Source organism: Phaethon aethereus (assembly GCF_964289735.1).
Source record: "Phaethon aethereus genome assembly, chromosome: 14".
In the NCBI taxonomy this organism is placed as follows: domain Eukaryota; kingdom Metazoa; phylum Chordata; class Aves; order Phaethontiformes; family Phaethontidae; genus Phaethon; species Phaethon aethereus.
This window is the reverse complement of record NC_138590.1, coordinates 9,752,984-9,778,574: the sequence shown is the minus strand read 5'-3', so window position 1 is coordinate 9,778,574 and position 25,591 is coordinate 9,752,984. Positions and strand designations below refer to the sequence as shown.

Sequence of the window (25,591 nt, the reverse complement as noted above, 5' to 3'; positions counted from 1 at the left end):
AAGCACTTAAGCACCAGCATCGCTTCCCCAGCACCGTGACCTGCTGAAGTGACTCCATCGCTCCTGGATCCCTGGGAGCTTATGAGCACCCAGGAACAAGCAGGGGTTGGAGACAATTGCACCTAGCACTGCAAAATGGCTCCTGTGTTTAGTTAACGAGTCTGAGAAGAGCTGTTGAGCAGAGCGCAGCTTTGCGTGCTGACCTGATCGCCTCCCGAGGGAGGCACGCTGGGACGCTGGCTGTGGAGACGTACAACCTGGCTTGGGCCCTACTGCACCTTAGTAATTTATTAAGGGAACTGGCAAGCATTTGCTAAATGAGGGGTTTGTGATTGACCTGGCAGCCCCATGCTTGGCCCACACCTCTGGTGGTGTGGCTGCAGGAGCAGCAGAGATCTGGCAGCAGCACTTCTTACAGTGATGTTAGGTGGTACAAGGGTACAGGTGCAACTGAGAGGAGTTTTGGGATTAAAAAAGTCATCTCCTGCTGCCCTAACCAAAGGCTGAAGTATTGTTAAGCCAAACAAAACAACTACACAGGAGAGCTGGCCACTGACTCAAGAGTCAAGATCTCCTTGACCTATGTGCACTCTCCCTTCTGTCAGGATCAGCTGAGTGATTTGAAGCAAGAGGGCAAATGACTTCTGAAAAGCCAGCCGTCAGCTTGGACGTGCAAATGGGTTTCCGCTTGGCTGTAGGCAGGCTCCAGCTGTTCGGGCACAGCTGGGCTATCCCTGAGGTCTGTCAGGTGTCAGAGATGGAATGGAATGAGAAAGCAGTACCCCACAGTCAGCCCTGAACTGCAGAGGAAACACTGTCTGCAGTCATTCTGGCACGGAGAGTCTACAATTGCTGCTTGCTTTTTAATTTTAGAATTACAAGTGTGTGCCAGGTGGCTAAATGTTCCGAGTCCTCCCCTGTGTACAGAACAAATGCATTTGCCTTCCCCGAGCTCCCTCACACAGATTAGCCAAAAATGATGCTCCTACCACAACAGAGGGCAAATCTTTGCAACAGAAGCCCAGCTGAGCAGTGGTTACCCACCGTATCACCAGGGCTGGATTGCACTGATTCTTAGCCAACACCGCAACAATTTTTCTCTGCTTTGACCCTAGTATTGCAGGTTTTAGCTGTGTGGTGTGGATGCCACCCATCACAGTCAGCTCAGCAGCAGATTGCACCCATCCTGCACAGAGGTACGGCAGCAGGGAGAAGAAGACCCCATGGAGGGGATGGGCAGGGTAACCCTGGAAAATTCCTGCGGACAATGCTGGAGCAGGAGACAAAGTACGGAAGCACCGGTGAGAAGTGGGGATCTGGTGAAAGGTGTGCCATAGCGAATGACAGAGCCATGAAAAAGAGTGAGGGAACATTTCAGTGCAACAGTGCAACAGGCTCAGCTTGGGCTCTGCGCTTGTGCAGGCGGCAGCTGGGCTGCGAGCCCAGGGCCACTGCTTCAGCGTGCGTGCCATCTAGTGAACAAGAGAAAGAAGAGCAAACATCACCCCTGCATCCCTTGCAAGGCCCAGGGGAGTCCCAGTGGGTGCTTGTGAGGGCCGGTGGGGTGCCAGGACAATGCGTTCCCATCACCCAGCCCCATCCCACCCACGAGAGGGACAACAACGAACCCCATCAGCAGGGCAGAGCCAGCAGCCTCTGGAGAGGCTTGACTTGCTCAAGCCAGAGGCAGTTTGGCATTTGGAGAATTAAACCAGTGGCCAGTGCAGCAGGAGAACACGCAACAGCATTTGGCTTAGCAGGGTGCAGACAACTTTTGAAGGACGTGCCTATGGGCAGTGCCCACCTCCAGCTGTCCTCCTGCAGCGAGGGAGGGAGAGCAGACGCAGCCATAGGAGGAAGGCAGTTAGACACAAGCCCCAACTCCATGACTGTCCCTGCCCACTCTGCTTTTTCTTCCCCCAGAGAGTTTCATCATCCCCATCACAGCAGGAACGCTGCGAAAGCCTTTGGGCATCTCGGAGGACCTTGGAGCCCAGACGTGACAGGACACAAAGTGCAGAGGAGGTAATGAGGAGAACTGAGAAGGCTACAGCTGCTGCAGCACCAGTAACTTTTCAGGGCTGTCATCTCTATTTTTAAAAATTAAGAAAGATTTTTACTTTTTCTCTGTTTTCGGCATTGCACCAGGGAAGAATGGTAGTTAACAGTTATTTCTGGAATACACAGTGCTTGCAACATATATTTATAAATGTAAGCACCCTCACGGTTGAAGCTCCCCTCAGGCACTGCCAAGGACATGCAGATGAAGTTAAATACTCCCATGAGATCCTCTGCTTCACTACGATACATTGAGCGGGGCCATTTTTGCCCAGTGTGTCCCAGGAGACAATGCAGTCCTGGTACATGTAAGTGAAGGAGATGGCTAATTATGTGTCCTCAGCTACTTCATTTCTTACTATCTGATGGAGCAAGGAGACAGACACCCTCATGCTTTGCTCGTCTGTCTTTCACCACAGTGCTGCCCATTTAAAACCCCACCAGCAACAACTTACAGTACCAACCCCCTCTCCCTTTCAACACCTTATGTCTGATCTCAATCACAGGTGGTAATATTGCCTAACCAGGGTGGACAGTGGTAGGAAGGCCGTTTCCAGCATGAAACTCAAGGTGGAAGTTGGCAGGCTCTGGAGCAACCTTCCAAAAATGAGGGGGAAACCACACCAGCTCCATGGCTCATGTCAAAGCTGCCCTTGCCCACCGTGTGTCCTTGCTTAGGGTAGGGCACCTGGATGAAATAAATCATAACTAAACCAGCAGGTAAAAATCTCTGAGCAGAAAACAAAGACCACACAGGCCCTGCGGTTGGTTACAGAGGTGGTGGGAGCTTTTCTAAGCAACCCGAGGGGGCAAGCAGAGATCTCCCCCTGCACTGACAGGGGAAGATGTGATTTGTGTCTTGGCCCCATAACGCATCCCCAGGATCCAAGCGATCCTCAGCCAAGGACAGCACGGGAGGAGTCAGGGACGCATCCCTAGGACCTCCTTGTCCCACCAAAGCAAGGGAGCCAAGGCATTTGTCTGAGATCTTCTGTTAAAGCCAGGCAAGCTGACTAAAAAGGGAGAAAGCGCCATGCTTTTTTGGCGGTCTGCACTCCGCAGGGTGCAATACTCCCTCTTCACCAAGCAGCGTCAGCCGAGCACTATTTTAACACACAACGAAGTCGTCGAGGGAACTGCTGCTTCGCTTCAGGTCTACAGCCTTTCAGCTTCGCAGCAAAGATGTTATTGCCACTGAGCTGCAGCAGGCAGCAGAAGTGTTTCTGAAGCAACTAGCTCTAGTTTAAAGAACTGGAAGTTCAGCCTTGCAAGATGCACATGCCAGAACTGGCTCTGGAGGTTTCTGTAAGTCAGCAAAACCCAGATTAGAAGCAAAGCTGGTCTGAGGCCACGGCCCACAATCAGACACATGCCCAGGTTTCTCAATGTTACTTTATTAGAAGGGTCTTTACATCATAGTGGTGGCCCCACTGAAGACATTTTACAAAATATTTAAAAAACCTTTTAATTCAAAGCCACATTTTAAAAAATGGCAACCCATCCCCCCTCAAAAACAAGCTGGGTTTATTTATGGTTCCTTCTGAACAGGAAACATCATCATCCTCTTTTTGAAAGGGAGGGGGGGAAATATAACCACTCTGTAAACATGACAATCAGAAGATTGCTCCCCTGCCCTCTTCTAGGAGAGGGACATGGTACTAGAGCCCTGGCACACCCAGAGAGGGAAGAGAGAATAGGGAAAGGACAGGGGACAAAACCATTCCCACCCCGTTAGCAAAACTATGTTGCTAACTCCAGCCTGCAACTAAGCTGGACTGGAGAAAGGGACAACCGATTTACCATGGGGGCATCACATCAGCTCTTTAAAAAAGCACCCAGAAATAGTCTCCTTCCTCATGGCTGCACAATATCCAGAGAGAGCTGCCACCCCCTGGGCTGGTGAAGAATGCAGTCAGAGGCAGGAATGCCCTTCAGCTGGAGGAGGTATGTTATGAACAGTATGCTGCAGGACATCCTTCTGCAAGTCACGTGTAACACATGAGGAAGAGGCACCAGCTACTGATTTCTGTGACAACCACCATTTCATAGAACAGCTCCAGCCTGACCCCCATGGGACCAGGAACAAAACCACTGGGGCTGCTATAACACATTTCTAATGCAATTAAAAAGCTCAAACCAGCACAGTGTCCTGGACCAGGAACAACCCTGTGCATTCATCAATTTTACATCCGCTCCCAACCTGGCACTATCATATCCGAAAGGCACAGTGAGTGCTTTGGAGATGGGACAGGCAGTCTTCCTAGGAGGACAGGCTAGTTGATGAAAAGCTGCCTATGCAGTCTGCTTGCAAAGGGTCCCAGCCCTTAGATGTCCATCTAGGCTATGTTTATTAATAGAGACATTAATGGTGTGGATTCAGAAGAAACCTGGAATGGCCCAAACGGATGTAGTCTTGCTAGTTTGCACGAAGCTTATAAATATGTATTATGAACTCTAAATAAGTAGTAAATGCACTCGTCAGACAAAGAGGTCTTAAAGACCTGGGAGCTTGACTCCTTCAGCTAAGTACCTGGAAGTGTAGCACACCACATACCACCTTTTCCTGAAATGCCAGTATGTCTCTAAATCAACATATGAGACTTTGAAATAACAACCTTTTTTTTTTTTTTTAAGCAGAAACATTTTTTCTTGCTAGGGAAGCAGGCCTAAAACAAACAATGTTGTCCAGAGATCCACAGAGAGAAAAACTTAAGTGCTACCTTACACCTTTTGGTTGTGTAAAGAAGGTGGTGCTGCCCTGTGAGCTCTCTGTCCCCCTCTGGGTCCCACCCAGCAGCTCAGCCAAGAACCACCTTGTGCAGGTGAAGGAAGGTAGCCCAGCTGAAACACATCACCATGGAGCAGAAAGGACAGAGGGCTGGAGCTGCCACTACTCTGCCGCCCTGCAGCGTGACTCCAAGCTGAAAGCCAGGAGAATCGTCCAAGAAACTGTGGCACATCATAAGGAGATGAGACATCAGTGGAAAAAGCAATGCTGAGAGTAACAAGCCACTGTGACCTGTCTTTGCATCTCATCTTCCCTTGCATCCCTTCTTTCAAGACTCCTTTATTCCTTCCAAATGATGCTTTACAGCCCATAACCCTGACTGCAGAGTGGACAGGCTGGCTGTCCCACATGGCCCACACATATATAGCACTTGGAAAAAACATCATCTCAGGCACATGTGTGATCATGAGAGCTCTGGCAATAGCACCTTTCAGCCCCTCACTTGTCCTTACCAGAAGGCACATGACTGTGACCGATACCTCATTGTGTCACCACAGGACTGAGCACTGTTGCAAACCTCTCCCTCTACACATACACTTCTTTAAGAGACAAAAGCCTGCAGCCGGCTGAACAGTTTAATTATGCCATAGTCCATTCTCTGATAAGACAGTGTTAGCTAGGTGCCAGAGGGACTGTAGTGCCAGCAATCACAGCAAATGAAGAAGCAGAAGCATCTTTGTAAGGACATTCAGCTGGTCCCCTTTCTGCATAGTCTGTGCAGGGATGAGAAAAGACAAAAGAAAAAACCCAACCCTCCCTCCTCAAAGGCCACAAAAAAATCCAAATCACTGCCTCTCCCTTGATCAAAAAAGGGCCACAGTAGATAGAAATAAATCCAAGGCAAGTGTTGGGGTGGGCACAAGGCCAAGGTTAGCCTAAGACAATGCCAAAAGCTGCTCTGCCCCAGACTAGTCCTTACAGAGGGCCGGGAGGAGGAGCAGCCACAGTGGAGAGAGAGGCTGATAACCCCTGTGCAGAGGGCAGGAGCCACTGCCTGTTTCTCCTGTTCAGAGCGGTTACTGCTTCAGTCTGAGCTGACAAGCCCAGTGAGCACCAGGCTCACGTGAGAGGTGACGCATCCAGCTGACGGTGCAGATCGCAGAGAGGGTCCTGCCCAGCTTCTCCGCCTGGAGCTGTGCTGAGCGTGCCAGCTCCTGGGAAAGCCACCAAAACTTCCAGTCAGTGTCCTCCAGTGCAGGACAGAGACCACGTTTATCCCGGACAGAGCGAGGGGACAGGAGGGTGCTGTTGTAAGAAGAGGCTGCTGAGAGGATCTTCCGAGTCCAGGTTGCCCACCTGCAGCCCAGGAGGACACAGCAAGTACCAGCTGGTGGCCGGCCAGCTGCAGGGTGTTATGAACTCTCTGTGGAGCTGAATAGGACAAACTTGGCATGTTTCGTTGGGGATGCTGGCATCTGTCCATCTGCCTCCTCACTCAGCTTGAAGAACATCTCCTGCTCACGCTTCTTCTGGTTCAGCTCATCCTCCAGGGCCTTAAGCAGAAGGGAACACACACAAGAGCTGTATTTGAGATTGTACTGGAGCTACGGACACTGTCCCCTCCAACCAGCCAAGCAGGACACCCTGCTAATGCCAAGGAGGCACTACCTTCTTCCGTGGCCTCAGCTTGTCTCGCCACTCCTTCATGTGCTGGTTGTGGTTCTCATCCAGGGACTTAAGCTTCTGGGTTTCATGCTCAATCAAGAGGTGACACTTTTCGTTCTAAACACAGATCATAAAACAGAACACCCATTAAGCAACTGGGACTGTAAATCCAGTGGCCAAGCAGGACTTGCATCAGCCAGGAGCATTCAGAGCTTTGAGCTCCAAGGGAACACTTAGACATGACCACAAAAACCTCTCAAGGCACAGCAAGGGGACGTCAGGTATAGTTCACTGACAGTCCTCTGCAGCCAGTTCTTAGAACGTTCTCCCTTGTGTTGGACAGAAACAGCACACAGGCAGCTCCAGGAAACCGAGACGCAGGGGACAGGTACCTGCAGCTGCTGGAGCTCATTCGTGTTGCTCTCGCACTGGGCCTGCATGTCCTTCATCTGCGTCTCGTGCTTCTGCTGCTGGTGCAGCCGCTCTGCTCTTTGCCTCTTCTCTTCCTGCTGAGCAAACTGGAAGAGAGAAAAGCAGGTGCCCATGTAGACAGCATTGCTCTGATCTCTGAAGCTGGTTAAGAGACTGGCCAGCTTACCCTACTATAAAGGAAAGAAAGAAAAGCCCCAAGGATGCTTCCCAACACTAGTCATGATGGAAGCAGTGCTGAAAACCACACCTGATGCCACAAAAACAAAGACCTCTGACCCCCAGCAGCGGGTTAGAAATTTGGGAACAGTTGCCTTTTTCTGACTTCCCTCCTGCCAGTAGGCCAGTGAAGTACTTCACCCCCAAGCCAAGCCTCAACCCTGGTGCTCTTTGCAAGACCTGACCTGTTTTATCTTCTCCCGCTGCTCAGATGCACTCCCGCTGGAGTGGATGTGAAGGCTCTTCTTGTACATGGCCATGCGTGTCTTCCCTTCGCTCCGCTGGATTTTGGGGAGCCGAGCTTTCTCCTGCTGCTGCCGAATTTTCAGCTGCTCTAACATGCGCTGGTTGTATCGCTGCATTTGCTCCCTTTCCTGCAATGGCAGAGGGACACGTATCAGAGGAGGAGGGACACCACAGGCGAACAGGAAAGTGCTGGGGCAACCAAAGAGAGCTGATTTGGGAGTTGCACAAAGGTGGCTGGTGACAGACAGCTCCAAGGGGACAAGAGGTGAGGGCAGCTAGTGAACAGGCTGTGAAAGCAGAGGAGAAGGGGGCTCAAAGCAAGCATAAATGACTGTGAGATGTACCAGTCTTCCCTCACTGCTCTGTGAATCCACCATCCCACATACTGGACAGTGACAGATTTCCAGAAAAGCCCCCAAAATTCACAGCTGCTTCTTGTACATTAAATGCATGCAGTACAGAATACATGTCCCAAGCAAGTAGGCTGACCTGAGTGTTATTCTGGTCCCTTTTGACTAATACTGACCAAGCCCCTTGACTCCTAACCCACCCTTACCCACTTACAGCCTGGAAGGGAAATATCCTTTTTGGGAACACCCAGGCACCCTGCCGACCAGCACCGGCATAGGAAGGTGCTAACTCTTCACCTTCTCGTGCTTCCGGAGTAACTCATGCCTCTGGAGGAAATACTGGTCCTTTAGCTGCTGCTTGACAAGCTGGTGTTTCTCCTGTTGCTGATGCTCTTCAAGATCCCAGATGCACGCCTCCCGGTCTGAGGAAGGGAGAAGGGTCAGGAGACAAACCACCCTGGCCCCCCAGCTTGGTCACATGAAGCATCCCAAGCACAAGAGATTCCGACATAGGGGAGCGGTGCAGCAGATGTGGGGGGCGATCATTCACCTACTGTTTTCCAAGATAAATTGGTTGAAAACTGTATTGGAGAATCATTTATTGCAATTATGAAGCCTAATTTGTTCGTATTTGTAGAGTGCTTTGAAGATTAAAGCGCTAAGTATTATTATTGTTAAACATTTAGACAGGATCTGGCAAGGCTGTTTTTTCTAAATCCTATCCTGCCAGCTTGCAACTCTGTCACAGCATCTGTTGTGTGGGAAGAGCCAGCATTGGATAAACCCATCGTTACAGCATTTGCTTTCCTCCTTTGCAGCCTTTGCCACCCACCTCTCATGAGCTGCTGCTTTTTGTTCAGGCACTCGCGTTCCTTGTCGCAGATCTCTCTTTTGTTCTGGGCTGTTATATTCTTCATGGCTAGCTCCAGGTCCTCCTTCTGCTTGGCCAAAAACTCCTGCTCCTGGAAGAAAACAGCAGTACCTCCATGAGCCCTCCTGCTGCTGTAACTTGAAAAGCATCTGGCAGTGTTTTAGAAACTGCCAGTCCCTCAAGGAGGAAGGATGCTTCTGTCTACTACGCACTTCCCAGTCTTGGAGTTGTAGCAATCTTCTCTCAACCTTACCATAGTTTGTTTTTTCTGAGCAAAGTCATCCATCTTCACTTTCATGTTCCCTTTGCGCTGTTGCCGTGGCAGCTTCTCAACCTCATTTTTGACCTTTTGGGAGGGAAATGAGATTTGTCAGCAGGTAACTTTAGACCAAAACCAACCCCACCTAATGTCACTAAACAGCTGGACCGCAGGAAACACCCAAATACAGCAAAGAAAAGCAAGAACTTCCTGCTAAAACACCAACACCGCTTTCCCCTCAAGTTCTGCTACGGAGAAATGCTGAAGCTTTCCTGGAAGAAACAGATGCAGGATACCAGCTTTCCTCCATCCTATTCCCATTTTTACCTCCTTCTTCATCTGCTTCAGCTGCTCCAGGAATTTGACATGGTCCCGCTCCTGCTCCAGGCGAATGCGCTTGGCCTCCTCCCGCCGGCGCAGGGAGTGATCTTGTTCCATCTTCTCAATCTGCTGCTTCTGCTGCCGTTCAAGGTTTTCCAGTTCAGTGTCATAAAACTTCTTCTTTGTCTGTATGGGAAGGGAACAGAGGTTAACCTCAGCCTCTTCTCTGCTTCGTTTCCTTCCAAAAGTTAAAACAAAAAAAAAAAGGAAAGAAAGAAAAAAAAGGAGGGGGGGCAGGGGGGTTTCTTTGCATGGATTGAGCCTCTTTACTAAACACAGAGGAGAGAAATTTCCCAGTAACACCCCATGAAGCACGCAGGGCAGAGCCAGCTCTAGCGTGAGCACAAAGCGTTTTTGAGCTTGTTCTAGTGCTGATGCACTTCAAGCCTTTTCCCTGCTTACGTCCTGATCTGCAACATCCGACTGGGACCCACAGCCCTGGGCAAATACGAGCAGGCAGTGAAGCTCAAGCATAACAGTTCTTTCTCTGCAGACAAGGACTTCCAAGTTTGAGGGCACTGTGCTCCAACAGTGTCCTTGTGTCCGATCTCTCCCTCCCCGCGAGCTGCAGGGACGGAGCACCCGGGTGTCAACAGGAGCAGGTTGCAAGCTGCCCCAGGGAAAGGGTAAAGGAAGCAGGTTTGGCACTTTTGCATATCACCCTGTACGGTGAATAAATCTCACAAATGAGAAGTGACTTGCTAAGATGGGAATTCACAGACGTGGCAGATCAAGACTGCAGAAATACAACAGAGCACACAAATGAGTGATGGCTCCCAGCCTGCCATGAGGGGATGGGGTTACCAGGTGAATTAATAAATAGGTATTTAAAAGATGGCTCAATGAAAGCTTTCAAGGGACTTGAACTGCTGTTTCTCACAGTAGCTGTGAGCAGACGTACAAGAAAAGACCATTAAAGAGGGAAAGTCCAGAACAACCCTTCCCCTGCAACACCCAGCCAGGCAATGGCAGTCAGCGCTTCCCAAGCTGCAGGCTGCGCATGCTGAGCACGCACAAAAGCCTCTGTTCTCCACAAACACATCCCAGGCCTCAAATCCCAACGGGGTCCTGCTCCCTCCGGACATGACACCCCGGGACTGCTGCAACCCAGAGAGCATCGCCCTGCATGAGGGTTTGCAGGGCAGCTGCAGAGGAGAAGTCGAAACAGCCAATACCCGAGAGCTTCCCCTTTCCTGCCCACGTACCGCCATTTCTTGCTCGAAGCGCCTCAGCATCTGCTCCAGCTGCAGCTGGTGTTTGCTGTTGAGCTGGGCCTGGTTTCGGTGCTCCTCCTTCTGAAGGAGACGCAGCTCCCGCAGCTCCTGGCGCCTGCAGAGGGTTAAAATGGAGGGGGAGAGAGAAATAGAGTCAGACAAGTTCAGAGGCACGTGTCTGAGCAGCGATGGCAGAATCAACAACCGGCGCACTTCAGCGGGGAAGGAGAGCTGCCGAGCCATCCCGCAGCGCCTGCTCTGGGCGCGGGCAGGAGGTAAATGCCGACCGACTGACGCGCTCTCGGGCTCTGCGATGCCCGAGCACTGCGAGGAAGCAGGATGTTAGCGATGGTAACTGCTGGAGAAGTGCCAGTTTTCATGGGTAGGGCCCGTTAGCATTCATTGCTTCCCAAAGAAGCCCTGTCAAAGCTCCTAAGGTGCTTCTGCAGGCACCGCTCCCCAACCAGCACCCAAAATACCCCTTCTGCCAGCTGGGTTGGTGCACACTGGTCTTCAAAACACAGCCCAGGCCAAGCTGGCGCTGCTCTGGCCTGGCCCCTGCGCTCCCCATCCATTCTTGCTCATGCCTGGGTGGCAGAAAGGGCAGTTTTCCCGAATGCTGACCTATCCGCCATGACATTGCATCGCTCCCCTCCTCTGGCTTCGCACCCAGTAAAAAGGAGCCTCTGCTCAGACAGTTGTGTTTGAGCCCGTTTGCCATGTTGGTGCTGGATCGAGCTGGAAATCACTGATGTACTATGCAAAAGGAACAGCAGCAGCAGCTTCCCCGCGCAGGATCGCCACCGCAACCTCCGCCGCTGCGCATTAGCCTTACAGACTGAGTACAGCCCTCAGGGGGCCCTCCTGGGAAAAGCACTCTGGAACAATTTCTTCTTTCAAAACAAACTCAAGCCCCATTAAATCAACTGGCGCAATATGATGTGCTCTCTTCTGATCTCGCTTTCAAATCAATACCTTGGCATGTTCCTTGGCTTTTGCCAGAAACAAGCCCTTAAGTGCAAATCAAGATGCCAGGAGAGTTAATTGTGCCCACTAGCTAGCCCCTTCCAAAAGGTGTTCAGGGACTCGATGCTTTCCAACCCAAGCCTCTGGCTCTCTTCCCCCAGCTCACAGATGGAGCAGGAACTATTTAAAAATTAAAAAGGAGCCTCTTTTCAGGGATACCACCACAGCTGAGAGTGGGGCAGGAGAAAGCAGCTGTGCCTGGAAATTCCCTGTATACTAGCACGCATGCTTCCCATGATATTTTGGGGGTTATATGCATCTTCTCCCACAAAAATGAGTAGCTAATGAGCTTCTGCATAGGTCTGATATTAGGCCCCAGGAATAAGGGCCGCAGGGACCCGTAGTGGTGGGGACAGCTTACATTCTTCCTCAGAGCAGCACAAGAGAGCCTAGAACAGGGCAACAGGCAAATTTGTATTTTAATTATTTTAAGGGCCTTTTCATTTCAGTGCTGCCACTGATAGTAACGGAACTAGAAACAGCAGTTTCTCTTCCTGAGAATAGGTCATGGAGGTTTGAAAGCTGTAAGATCCGCAAAGGAGTCATGAAGGCTTAAGCAGGGAGGACACACCCACAAATATTAAGTGATGCTCAAAGAGCTTACAACTCCCTTGGCCTTTCTGTTAATGAAGTCTGAGGAGATACAGGAACGAAGGGAAGAGGAGCATCTCGAGAAGATTTCTGTGCTTATTTCCACTGAGCTAGCACATCTACAGCCCCAGAGATACATTCAGTCATTCCCAGAGGACAGAGCCAGCCACAGCACAAGCTTCCCTCATCACAGCCTTGCTGCATCTCATCCCCGAGCTGCATCCTTCGTTCCCCTGCATGCAAACAGAGCTCAGCTTACGCGGCGCAGCAAGCCCTCTGCCATCCAAGGAAAGGCTAAAAGAAGTGATGTTCACACTGAACAGATGTCCAAGTGTGGCCAAGACAGAAAATGAGAGGACTTTAAGTCGCTCCTGGATTTGTTTGTGGAAAAGAAAACCCTGCCCTGGGTCGGCACCCTGCCCTCCCTCCATCTCAGTGACCCACTTGCCTGAGAAATCTCATCTCTTCATCCTTCTTCTCATCCTCGCTGATGATCTTTGAGGTGGTGACGCTCACCTCTACTCCATCCACCACAAATTTGCGGGTGCGCTTCAGTGTCTTCTTGTGCATCCGGGAATCCTGAGTTTGGCAGGGGAGGAAAGGAGGAGGCCATGAAGCAGCACCTCAGCTTGTTGCATGGGGTGCTACAGCTGGAAGTCTCAGAGCAATTTTGATGCTGTTGTTAACGAAGAACATACGCAAGGAAACCAAATCTAGCAAACATCATCAGCAGATTTGGAGCTGCCATTCAAGCCACGCAGCCTTGCTACCACAGCGCAGTATTATGGGATTTCCACCCTACAGAAACCTGACCTGGAGGAGAGGCAACCCATCACCTGAAGACCCCTCCTTGCTGTGTCTAACTAAAGCACAGCCTGACGGGGGACACTAGGACCCCCCTGAACTGCAGTGCGGAGGAATCCACACAACAGGGAGCTTGCAAGGGGGGTCCTTTTAAGGCTCTTGGGCCATCTGACCCACAGGCACCGCCCAACCCTTGCAGGTGCGAGGCAGGCAAGGCTCCCACATCAGGCTGCGATTGCGGATGAAGCCACAGGGAAACAAGCCAGTGCTGCCCAAAGGCTCAGCATCCTCTCCTGAACACAAGTAGATGTATTTTCAAACATTCCTGTAAAGTAAATTGTTCTCCAGAGAAGAGTCTGAAAAGCTGTGGTCATATGGGATGCTGACTTTTGAGTCCCCACTCTGAGAACACTTCACAGCGCACATCCCAGTGTGACTCCTCTAGCTCCCAAGTGTTTCAGCCAAAGCTGTGAACTCCCAGTACCAACACGTCAGACTTCAGAAATTCAGACTAGATACTCAAAAGAAGGAGTTCTCTCCAAAAACAGTTGATCTGAGAAAGTCTGGTTTACCTTTTCAAAACCCTATCCATCTTCTGCCTATTTCTGACTGTTTTCTTTGCCAGCTGTAGTCTCCCAAGCTCACCTGTACATTTCTTATCCCTAATCTTTCTAAAAAGATAAAAAAGACCTGGATACCTTTTGCCAAAACTACTTTTTTTTTTTACTAAACTATAAGCAACTGGAAAAAGAGTCTGGTAATAAAAGAGTCACCTTAACTTTGCAGTTTAGCCTGTGATAAAAAGCATGTAATAGTCAATGTGTACAACCAGAAATGGTTTAACTCTTTGCTGCCCCTTCTCTTTGCTGCCTGGCACTCTGTGCACGAAACCCAGCAGCACCAGGAACATGAGCAAGGGCAGAGCAGGGGAGTTTAACCCCATGAAGTTAAGGCTCGGCAAGGAGCCTGGGTGAGAAGGGAGCAGCACAGCCTGGTACTCCCCCACGCATTCACAGCTCATTGTGCAAAGCAGAGGCTTCAGCTGAGGGGCTTTCCCAGGGCCCTCCACCAGCTTCACTCCTGGAGAAGAGCTCTGCCCGAACACCTTGCTCAAGACACACCATTTAGTTTGTTCTGAGCATTACCTCTGGCTGGGGCAATTCAAACCAGGATCTAACATGACCATCTCTTTGAGACTTACTCCCTGTAAAACCCAAGAATCTCCTTTTCCCTTCTAGGGGACCAACTAGGGAGAGCAATTACACATGTGGCATCGTATTCACCTTTGGCTGGCCTCAAGGAGACCAGGTGTAACGGGAAAAGCAGTCAGGAGGGGTAAATTGCTATGCAAGAGCATCATGCTTCCCTCATTAGGGATCCACATTGATTACAGGCTCCTGCGGGGGACGCTGGCTCTCATGCTCACAGCAGGAGACAGGAGGGGAGGAAAGTTTTGCCGAGAATGGTCTTCGGGCACGTTTCTGTGCTGGGAAGCTATCACTCACGCAGGCAATTGGATAAAGATCTTGTGCAACACATTACTCTGCCCCCTCAAGTCACACACATTTATTCTTCTGAAGCTCAGCAAATATCATTCCAGTTATTTTGATTCTTCCTCTACGCCATGCTGACCTGGCCGGCTCTGGCTCACAAGCATTCCCAGCCTCCAGAAAGCTTTAGCAAAAGCCAAGAAGCCTGGGAGGTCTTTGTGCAAGTCACTGCTGACACAAACCAGGCCAAATGTATGGCAGGTTGGAAAAACTGAGAGAGGCACCAGCCCAAATAAAGCTTTCTCCTGGGGCTCGGTGTTCTAGGAAAGAGCAGCACAGTGATGGGCAATGGATAAAGTTTAGGAAGTCACATTTTGGGTTTCACACTTGTCCTTGCTCTCACTGTGCACAACTGCACAAGTCAGGTGAGTGGCACAGTTACTTCACACTTCTTAGGAACCCAAAACAGCTACAAAACATCAGACTTCCATTTCAGTGCCCCAGGACAGCAGAGGACATATGTACCTGCAAGCAGCTCCACCAAGAGCTTCTCCTTCGCTTGAGGACACACCACACGCCCATGGCACAGCTTAACCCACAGCACCATGTCCTGTGCTGCTAGCTGGGACAGGCATACCATAGACAGGGAAAACAAACATAGCAGGCTTCGCCTGGAGACGGGCTTCCTCCCTCCTTGCTGGCTCTGTGTTTATTTGCAGAGCTCCAAGCCTGGATGGTCACATCGCAAGCACCACAGCCAGCCTTTCCAGCTATCTCGCCAAATAGCATCAGGGTGGCACCTGGGTGGTCTTTAGCATCATGCTAAAGCAAGATTCCTGGAGCCTCTGCCTTCATCCCGCCTCTGCCCTCTCCTACTTTACCTGCTCCCCATCTGCAAGGGCAGGGCAGACTAAGGGCAACTCATTTTCTCCTCCTGTAGTCCAAGATCAGCCCTGTCTAGAGTCCAGCATGCTGCTTTCTCGGGAAGCAGTTTAGGGGGCTATGGCCAAAGTGTGCATGAGCACAGCCTCTCAAGGAAAGGATCTGAATTTCAGGGACTTGGCTGAAAAGGGGAAAAAAAACCCCTCAGCACTTTTCAGCAGGTGTGCTGCCCTTCCTTCTCCATACCCTCTGCCCACCACTCTCACCTTCAGGGAGATGGAGCCACTCTCTCTGTTGAGGGACAGGTCAGCAGACAGGGAGATGGTCAGGTCCATGCTTTCAGAGGCTGAAGTGCTGCCAGAATCCGAATCCCCTTTGGACCTGCTGCTGGGGAATGGAACTGGGGGATCCAAGCTCCCATTGGCAAGCTTCTCCTCTGTGAAGTTCTCTAGGTGGCTGCTCTCCGGTCGCTCCCCAATGCTCTTCCGCTCCTTGCTGCCTGGCCCGGGTTGCTTGTCCTCCTCCGTTGAGCTACCCAGCCGTCTAGGCTGTGAGATGATGTCTGGCTTGCCCTGGGTGGCTGAGGTGGCAGAGTTGGCAAGGGCTTTTGTGGAGTGTTTGCTCTCCAGTTTTTCATTGTCACTCTTTATCACTTCATCCGAGACTTTATCACGATGTCCATCTGTGGTCTCCTTGCCAGTCCCCACAGGTCCATTCACTGCCTTGGGCAAGGAAGAGTCCAGAGGTTTCTCCCCATCAAAACTCAGCTGACTCGCCTCAGAGGGGTCCCGCTTGTGCTTACCAGGAGGCTGGAAAGACAGCGAAGGGCAAGTGTTGGGTTTTGCACCACCACTTTAACACAACTGCAAGAGCTGCAAATGCCCACCCTTTAGAGCAAAGTCACCCAAAGCGAAAGAGGAAATCTTTAGCTTTCTTTAGGAAATCTAAATTTAATCTAAATCTAATTTACTGGGAGGAAATCTTCCCTTTTAGGACATCCACCCTGGGATACTTCTAACTTTTTCCAGGTTTGTGGTCCCAAGGACTATGGACACTGGCTGGAAGGAAACAGCACAGTGGGGAAGCTCCAGAATCTGCAAATTCTTAAGAGGCAGCCTAGGAGTTTGCATATCGAACACGTTTTCCCATGGCTAACTCCACCATGGATTAATCACTGTCCTTTGCCATAGACGAGGGATATCAAGGCATTTCCCCCGGCAAAGCTGCCCAGGCAGTCTTGAGATGTCCCCTTCAACAGATTTGCCCAGCTCCCTCCTAGGGCTGGTGGTGCCTCACCACTGCACCATGTGCTGCTGGCGTTGCTTTCACTCTGGCTACTCCAGTCTGTACCAGGGCCTACTTTTCACTGGTTTTAATTTTTTTTTTTTTTTTTTTTTTTTTTTTTAAAAACACTTCTTGCAAGCCCCTCCTGCGAACAGGCAGCTGGGCCACCCGTCAGCATCATTGTTTCTCCATGCCCTTGGCCACCACTGAAACACAGCCCCTCCCTGGCCAAGTGACCACTTCCCTCTCCACCTGATGGGGCCCAGAATAGCTGTAAACCAGCCTTTGGGAGCCTAGAAAAGTTGTCGGGCTCTTTCCCCCACAACAGCCACACTGGCAAACTTGCCAGCATGGGGCTGGGAGCACTCACCGAGGCAGACTCTGACGAGTCATCTTCTTCTGCTTCATCCCGACTGTCCTCGATCTCTTCCATCACCTCAGCCTTGGCCTCGGCCACCAGCTCGCGCAGAGCCCGGTTGCTGGTCACCTTGCTGACGAAGGGATGCTGAAAAGCCAAGCACAATGTCCATGTGTGAGGTGGCCAAAACACCAACCGCGTGAGCTCCTGGCTGAGCGACCGCTCGGGGACAGCGATGGCAAGGACCACTGCTTACTTGAAAACAACAACAAAGACCTAAGGACATGGTTTTTGCCAGTGCCACCAGGCTTAGCCCCACAGACAAATTTACAGGTACGTGCTGCACATACGAGGGAGAACAGAGAGAACGCGATGCCGAGGTTAAGCGCCAGCTCTGCGCACAGATGCTCAAAGCGTGGTGCTCTGCAAGGCTGCTGTACGTCGACATCGCCCAAACAAAAGCACCATTTAAACAAGGGGCTCTTGCTGCAGGAGACGTCTCCCCTCCCCGCAGGCAGGCTGAGCTCTGGGGCGCAGGTCCGAGCCCGCAGAGTGCCACCAGGAGCGGGGCAAGAGCCAGCCCGCAGGATCCCTGGGTGCAAGCAGAGCCTGGGGGAAGGTTTAACTGAAATGGGGCTCGAATTGTTCGGTGCACACAGCGGGGTGTTTGTGTTGAGCTTCAGCAAAAGGCTGCGGAGTCCCTCGGGTTTGCAGAGACTGTTGCACGCTTCCTCCTGCTGACTCCGGTGTAGGACGGGAAGCGTGCCGCCAGCGTGCCAGCGCTGCAGAGCAAGGATGTCTGCAGCCAGTGGGGAAAACCGTCTTCCAGTTTTTTGCTATTATTTTGGAAGGAGACAGGAAGAAAGGAAAGGAGTTGGATAAATCTGGGATAACCAGGTATAATCCAAGCTGGCAGCCACATGGGCATTTTTAGGCAACGGGAGCCATTTCTATTCCAGCTGGTGTCCACAGGGGCTCTGCAGTTTGCTCCAAAGGCAAAAACATTAAACATTGCTGTTTCTTTCTGGAGAATTTTAGTGGCTGAGAAGTACTATGAACTTTCTAAACAAGACAAAAGTCATGTGAAGCCAGTCTAGGGCCCATCAACACTTTTTTTTTTTCCCCACCCTCCTTAAGGAGAATCAGGCTGTAAAGACACGGGTGGTTCCGACACTCACAGACCCAGGCAGACACAGACACCAGCCGCAGACCCAGCCCAGGGGCTGGTACTGGTCCCTACCTCCAGCAGCTGGGCAGCACTGGGCCGGGTCTCTGGGTTCTTGTCCAGCGCCGTCTTCAGGAAGTCTCTGAACTCCAGGGACCTTAAGACACAGTCATTGGCAAGAAACTCAGAATAGTGAAAGGCCTCGAATGCCACAGGGGTCTGCTCGGTCCCTTTGCAGGCTGTGTCCTAATTTGCAACTTGCCATAATCACTGTTTCACTCCCAGCATGGGAAACCCTGTGCTCAGTTATTCTGATTATTTGTAAGGGAATCAGGAAAGTGGCCAAGTGAGGGACTAGATTTTGCCTTACCTGTGATGGCATCAGCCAGCGGGACTGAGCACCAGCCACTGTGCCCCAGGGCCAAGGAAGAGAGCTAGGAGAGGACACCAGCAGTTATCCTCCAAAGGGAGCCCCTGGGTGGACCTGCTTTGGGCAAGGATGCTCCAGGACCCATCCCCACGGCCGCAGTGTGAAAGGACAGCTGTGAAGGACCAGGAGCCCCATAGGAGGGCACCCTCAGCCTGCAGAGCACAGCTCTGAGATACAGAGCATGTCCCTGGTCCTCTCCAGGACGCTCTCCCACGCTGCCTGCTGGGTTTTGGCGGCCGGCTCCTGCCCGCTACCTGAACCGCTGTAACAACGCTTGTGACTCCAGTGCTCTCCCAGTAATTTGCTGCTGGCTATCATGCAGCAGGTCTTATCACAGAATCATACAATCTTCGGGTTGAAAGAGACCTTTTAAGGCCATCTTGTCCAACCCCCCTGCAGCGAGCAGGGACATCTTCAACTCAATCAGGTTGCTCAGAGCCCGGTCCAGCCTGACCTGGAATGTTTACAGGGATGGGGCATCTACCACCTCTCTGGGCAACCTGCGCCAGGGTTTCACCACCCTCATTGTGAAAATTTTCTTCCTTCTATCTAGTCTAAATCTCCCCTCTTTTACTTTAAAAACATACCCCTGTCCTATTGCTACAGGCCCTGCAAAAAAGTTTGCCTCCATCTTTCTTATAAGCCCCCTTTAGGTACTGAAAGGCTGCAATAAGGTCTTCCCAGAGCCTTCTCTTCTCCTAAATCATGATTTAGGGGGGAAAAAAAAAATTTTAAAATCAACTGATTGGATTTTTTTAGATGCAGAAGAGGCTTTCCAGACTCCAGGAAAGAAATTCTGGAGCCCTGGGCCATCTCCAGGTTTAGAGGAAAAATCTGCCTTTCATACAAAGCTGGGATGTTTTGAAAACAGCCAAGGGATCACCCTCGCTTCAGCAGGGCTGTGGGTGGGCAGCAGCTCCCCCCGTGCTGCCTGCACACCGTCAGCACGGCCACGGCACAGGCAGCCTTCAGCCAGCAGTGCTCTCGGGGCCCCTAGCACACAGCTGGACCTAGAATACAGCTAGAATCCTTCCCTGGATTCTCAAATTAAACAGTACTGCTCAAAAAAGACTTGTTTTTTCTCTCTTGAAATACTGTGTAATTTGGGAAACGTGTGCTCTGCTGCCCAAAACCCCTCACCATTTGGAAGGGCAGCTAAGCGTGGGAGGGTCGGACTTGGCAATCTTCAGCAGGACTCTCATGGGGTTGAGCTCGTGATGGGGCGGCTCGATCTGGGCCATTTCGATCAGCGTGATTCCCAGGGACCAGATGTCTGCCTTGTAGTCGTACGGAGTGTCCTTCATGGTCTCGCACATCACCACCTCCGGGGCCATCCTGCAAGGGGCAGAACAAGGAGCAGGGATGGGGAGGGATTACACCACTGCCACACAACGTGAGCCTTGCAGCAGCAATTAAATGCTTTAAGTAATCCACAGCATTGCATAAAAAACAGCCTTTCCTCCTAGCTCTGGGTTTCAGAAGCAGCAGCATCTTTTCTAAGGGGTCCAGCCCCCTCCCTCTTCCGCAGACCAGCCGAGACAGCCCATGGAAACCCCCAGGCCATTGACATCTGGCGCGGATGTTGCTTCAGACAATAAATTAATCCTTGCCGATTCCATTCCTTCAGCAAGTCGGGTGATTTAGAGATTGCGTTTCTGGAGCGAGGAGTCGTTCCCATGTGCTTGGAGTCACTTCAAAGCCCACTCCACCCCCCCGGGTGGGGGGAGTGGGGAGCACACACACGCGAGCACACGTGTGCCCCTCGCTCCTCCAAGCCTAGAGCACGGTGACCCCTTGGCCAGCTCAGGGCACCGTGACACTGGGCAATGCTCCTGCACCACCGAGGCTGCTCACAGCTCCTTTTAGGCAAGGGAAACCCTTGCACGTGTGGACACTAGACAAGACTCCTTGTTAAAATCCTCCCACCCATGTTTGGTAAGGCACTATGGTCCAACACATCCCAAAGACCATCAGCTGCCCCTTTCTGAGCAAGCCTGATTTCAGAAGAGCTGAAGACAAGATTTCTTAGCAAGCAGGTCACTCACCAGTAAGGGGTCCCAATGAAGGAGTCTCGCTTCTGCAAGGTTTTCATGTTTTTGGCGGACACTCCAAAGTCAGCTGCAAAGAGCAGTAACATTAGATGCCATAGGAAAACTGAAAGACCCTTCTGAATTAGCACACTTGGCTGAAACGCAGATTTAAAAGCAAAACACACATTTGAGGCAAGAACATGATACAACGTGCTGTTTCCTCTAAACTGAGCATCAGAAATTAAATTTGCTTTTTGGGTACATAATCACCAGGGATCTTTCCCTCCCATAAGACAGGGGCATCACAAGCCACCCCTACTGTAACCCAAACCCTACACATCTTGAGGGAAGTCGATATCTCTTCCACAAACAAAAGCAGCTCCGTGGCAGATTACTTCCAGGACTGCTATTTCATAGCCATAAGTCTCATTTTACACCAGAAGAACCAAAGTGCTGTTACATTCTTTCTCTTCCCTTCAGCCCCATGCACAGCAGCCGCCGCATGATGCCTTTTCCCGATTTTGTCCCTTCTATAGAGAGCTGCTGAAGCCAACCTGACCCAAATCAAATTGGTGAGACCTGCAGAGCATACCAAGCTCACTCCAGGTCAGCTTGCTCTCTGAGATGGCCCTGATGACCTCTGGAGGAGCTGTTATCCATCTGCACCCTGGGTTCAGGGTGTCACTGACTGTGGGTCACCCTTGGCCCAAGCCAGGAGAGTGTTTTTACAGTGGAGCACAGCCCATGGTCACAGGAAAGTTTCTATCTTCCCAGGCTGGCTGGTCTCCATCAGCACCCACAGACACATCCCAAGAACACTCCACAGCTTCATCAGAGTCCAGAAGGAGAACTGCACCTTTCCGACCAGTACCGACAAAGCTACCTTCTCATCCCTCAGCATGGGGCAGCTGGATGCCAATTTAACTCAAGCCCATAGTGAGCTGGCAAAGCAACCCTTTGGCAAAACTCACCCTGTCACCACCAGACCTGCTCTGGAGATAAGACAAATCTTTCCAGCTCCCAGCCCTGCCAACTGGCACCCTGCACAGGATGCTCAGCAGGCCAAAAAGCATAAACATCAAGTTCAAAGAGGGATTAAACAAATTCACAAAAGCCCATCAAGGGTCTGAGCATGGCTGCGGCTCAGGGAGCCTTGGTGCCTGGCTGGGGGCACAGCGCACAGCTCCATGGTAGATCCGGCCTCCCACGAAACAATACAAAGTTCTCCCCCACCTTCTCCCGCCTGAGCTCATCAGCCAGGCAGCGGATGGCCCGTAGGCAGCGCAGAAGGCAGAGAGCATCCCTCAATCCCCCCATGCTCAGGCACGGCCGAACGCTACAATCCAGCTCCCAGCAACACGTGGCTCTCATTAGCGTAGCACCGTCTCCCAACGAGCTCGGCCGAGCGAGCGCCTGCCACGCTCCTGTGCCGGGCGGCTCACCGAGCTTGATGTCCCCATCCTGGGTGAGGAGCACGTTGCCTGCCTTCAGGTCACGGTGGATGATCTTTTTGCTGTGGAGATAATGGAGGGCTTCCAACATCTGGCGGCAAATCACTTGAATCTGGGGTTCGGTCAGGCCCCGGTCCAGCTCTGCAGGGAGGGAGAACGCCGTTAAACAGGACAGGGATTCAAGCGATGCCCCACCTCAGCAACAGGAAGGCACAGGCTGCCCAGCAGACCATTTAAAAACCCCTGTCCATGTGTCAAAGCAGTGGGAGACCAATGCAAATCAGCTTGTTACGGTAATATATTCCCTAAGCCGGCACTCGTAGCGCAATGCCCGCCCGCTTGGAGCTGCTGGTTTATAGCTCCCTCCCGGGGATGCACGGCTGAGGCGTCTGGCCCAGGAATAGCGGATGAGGGGGATGAGGAGGGGGGGCCAGCATGCCTGCAATGGGGGTCTGAACTGCAAGTTCCCTGATGATTTGGGAAATGAGCCCCCGCAGACAAGCTGGGTCTTGCCCAGTGCGAGGACAAGGCTGCAGAGAGAAGGGAGCTGAATTCGGCTGTGGGCAGCAGCAGGGTCAAACACAGGCGCGAGCACTCAGCACGCCGTACGCAGCCGTGCTCTCATCCCCCAGGGAGCTACCCCTGCCGCAGCAACGCAGCGTACCCCCCTGCACATCCTGAGGGACATGCCACTTCCCAAAGCAACAAGCAATAAAATGCTCACCGGCGTTATCCCTACCCACTGCTCTGAGCTGGTTTTTCAGGTAGCACCAGGTACCAGCACACCCGTTCATACCCCGCTGTCTGTCCCTACTTCCGAAGCTTGCAGGGACACGCAACCACTGGCGTGACGTCCCTGCTGAGCTCTGCCCAGCCACCTTCATCATCCGAGACCACTTTCCAAGGTGACAGCTCTGCAAACCATCAAAATTCCCGATGGTTAGCATCATCCCAGCTTCCCTCCGTGCCTCTGCAAGCCCTTTGCAGTGCACATCCCTCCTCCAGCACAGCTGAGCGTGCAGCAGAGCAGACCAAGCCTTAGACAACTCCAACTGCCCAAACTGCACGGCCAGGACGGGGGCTAATGGATGGACCCCAGCAGCTGGGACAGATGCTTGTTCAGAGCTTGGATCTTAACTGCAAGCTGGGGGATGCTGGCTCAACCACTTTGTTCCTCCTTTTTCTCATCAAGACCTCCCTTGCTCCGGGGGAAGCTCATGATTTTTCACTCTCCCTGGAGCACCTGGCAGAAGCGAGGTGCAGCGGGCCACAGGTTTTGTATGAAAGTTTTCAAAGGCAAAAGCCAGTTGCTGGTGGGGATGGGAAGGTGGAGCAGGCAGCATTCTGCGACGCTGAATTTACTAATGCTGGGGAGCATTCCTGAGCTCCGACTCGCAGCTTCTCCTGGCCCTCATTTGGGGGGTGATAGCACTATAGCTCATCATTTTCTATACTTCCCTTTCCCAAGTCCTCCGGAGACTGACTGCCATGGACACAGCCCCACGAACGCTCGGGAGATTTTTGTGTCCCAAGAGACAGGGCACCCCTGTTGGGGTTTTCCCCAGGGAAGGCATCATTTCATCCAGCACTTCAGAAAAGGTCCTTTTTCACGCAGTGATTTGGACCTGCCTTAAAGAAGGTCCCTAAAGGGGGCACAAGTTTTAGGGGTGGATCAAAAATGACAAATTTGGGTCCATACTTTTCCTGGAAATAAAAAGAAAGCAAGGCCTTTGGAAATATCAGGGCCGAAAGGGAGTAACCCCCGGGAGATGCTACTCTGTCCCAGGGGCTCCAGGCAAGAGGACATCAGAGCACTGCGTTCGCCGTGCAGAGGGGATGCCAACCCCCCCGGGGTCCGTACAGCCCTGGCACAGAGGGGCTGTGGCACCAGCCAGGGCTGTTCTAGGGAACACCCACACACTCCCGGTCCCAACAGCTCTATGTGGAAGGGAGGAGTTAAAAATGGGAAGATTCCTGGAATTACTGCAAACTGCAGTTTATTCGGATGCTCTGCTGCTTTACCAGATGACTGATATCATAAGGAGAAGTCAGCAGGAAGATCCTGGGAGATTCACCACAACAAGCACCCAGATTGAACAGCTCAGCCCCGCTGCCCTTCCCAGGAAGCTGTGGGAACAAGATCCCAAACACCCAGTGCCTCTGGCAGATAAATATTTAAAGGCATCTTTCCCCTGCAGCCAGACTCTCCCTTCTCCCCAGGCCTTGTGATCTGCTGATCCCAGTAGCATTTAAATCACAAAAGGGCATCAAAGTAGCTCAAGAAACGCCCCAGAACTGCCACACCTTCTGCTCCGAGTATGAAAACAGGCAAACGCATGGGAGAGAAGCGGCAGCTGGAGAAGCTGAGGCACCCACATCTGCCGTCTGTCCAAAGGGTGCCCCTGAAAGCGTCCCAGAAGGCTGGAAACGCCTTGCAGGCATCGCCCCGAGCACAGAGAAGAGCCCGGCACCGCGCGCTGCACTCACCCAGCATGGTGGCATCCACCGCCCCGCCTGGGCAGAACTCAATCATGATCTGAGGAAACAAAGAGAGAGGAATTGAAGTCAAGTCTGCATCTCGCTGAGCAAAGCCCACCAGGTAAGGCATAGCAGACAAAAACGTTGGGTTTTACTTCCCCGCACAGCAAAGCTGCTCCTTTGCCCCACACGGGGACGCAGAGGCTTCGGTGCTTCCCAGGACACATTCCCCAAGCACCCCCAGCATGAAGGATCACCCAAGCCCTGGGGCCAGATCCTGCACCCTGCCTGCAGCAACCATCTCAGAGGGACCGTCCCCATCGCCGGGCCCACGGACACCCCCAGCAGTCATGCCTGGCCCCGTACCTGGACGCCCACCCCGAGCAGCCAGCTTCAGCTCCGGCTTCCTCTCTGTTTACATCTCATCCCATTGCATTTTGGGGTGAGGGCTGCTCCAGAGACACAGCCTTGCCAACAGGATGAGATAGCTGTCATAGCTGGGAGCTGACGTGGCCAGGAAAAAAAAAAAAAAAAAAAAATCAAGCAGCATTTTCTTCAGCAAATGAGATATGGGGAGGGCTGTCAGGCCTTTAATTTTGGGGAGTTTTTTTACACTTTTTTTCCCCCCCCTCATTGGTCAGTAGTTCATTGCTCTCTTGATTTTGAGCAATTTGATGGGAAACGATGTCAATAAAGAGGTTAATTACATTCACCAGATTGATGCTGTTTCTCTCCCAGGGATGTGCACAGAGTCCTGACAGGCCCCCAGCCCACCTGCCCAGCCCCCTCTGCCCCCACACAGGATGGGCAGCACCCACTGGGTGGGACCTTCCTCACCTCCTTGGGGATGCAGGTCCTCTTCCCCCTCACCTTTCTGGGGGGGCTTGGTGCCAGCCCCAGCTCCCTGCTCCCTTCCATTCACCTTCAGGGCGAATGAGGCTGCTCAGATAAACAGATTAAAATTTCAAGCAGCCAGGGGTTATGAGGAACAAGAGATGCTTCACCTCCCTGACAAGCTCGTCTTCTCCTTGTCGAGGCGACACAGGGCAACATACCAGAGAGGTGAAATGCCAGAGTTTATTTTGAGGACAACTGAACAAACCAAAGGCAGTGTTTGCCAGCACAGCTCTCTAAGCCCTTCAAGTGGAGGTCATGTTATTAAGCACTGCTCTAAACACTGGA

At 51.9% G+C, this 25,591-nt stretch overlaps 1 protein-coding gene across 1 annotated transcript in view; it reads right to left on the bottom strand.

Annotated features, from left to right (window-relative positions):
* Nucleotides 1-6,198: 6,198 nt before the first annotated feature.
* Nucleotides 6,199-25,591, bottom strand: part of STK10 (serine/threonine kinase 10) — a gene marked incomplete at its 3' end in the record, with an annotated part of 47,917 nt that continues 28,524 nt past the window's right edge. The window contains exons 3-19 of the mRNA XM_082006335.1: nucleotides 24,419-24,467; nucleotides 21,923-22,072; nucleotides 20,496-20,568; nucleotides 19,591-19,785; nucleotides 18,096-18,177; nucleotides 16,868-17,002; nucleotides 15,480-16,022; nucleotides 12,482-12,616; nucleotides 10,412-10,528; nucleotides 9,153-9,332; nucleotides 8,820-8,912; nucleotides 8,528-8,657; nucleotides 7,993-8,117; nucleotides 7,285-7,473; nucleotides 6,844-6,969; nucleotides 6,455-6,568; nucleotides 6,199-6,339 (exon numbers count right to left, since the gene is read on the bottom strand). Coding sequence (XP_081862461.1) covers nucleotides 6,199-6,339; nucleotides 6,455-6,568; nucleotides 6,844-6,969; nucleotides 7,285-7,473; nucleotides 7,993-8,117; nucleotides 8,528-8,657; nucleotides 8,820-8,912; nucleotides 9,153-9,332; nucleotides 10,412-10,528; nucleotides 12,482-12,616; nucleotides 15,480-16,022; nucleotides 16,868-17,002; nucleotides 18,096-18,177; nucleotides 19,591-19,785; nucleotides 20,496-20,568; nucleotides 21,923-22,072; nucleotides 24,419-24,467 — 2,577 coding nt within the window. The remainder of the gene's footprint in view (nucleotides 6,340-6,454; nucleotides 6,569-6,843; nucleotides 6,970-7,284; nucleotides 7,474-7,992; nucleotides 8,118-8,527; nucleotides 8,658-8,819; nucleotides 8,913-9,152; nucleotides 9,333-10,411; nucleotides 10,529-12,481; nucleotides 12,617-15,479; nucleotides 16,023-16,867; nucleotides 17,003-18,095; nucleotides 18,178-19,590; nucleotides 19,786-20,495; nucleotides 20,569-21,922; nucleotides 22,073-24,418; nucleotides 24,468-25,591) is intronic.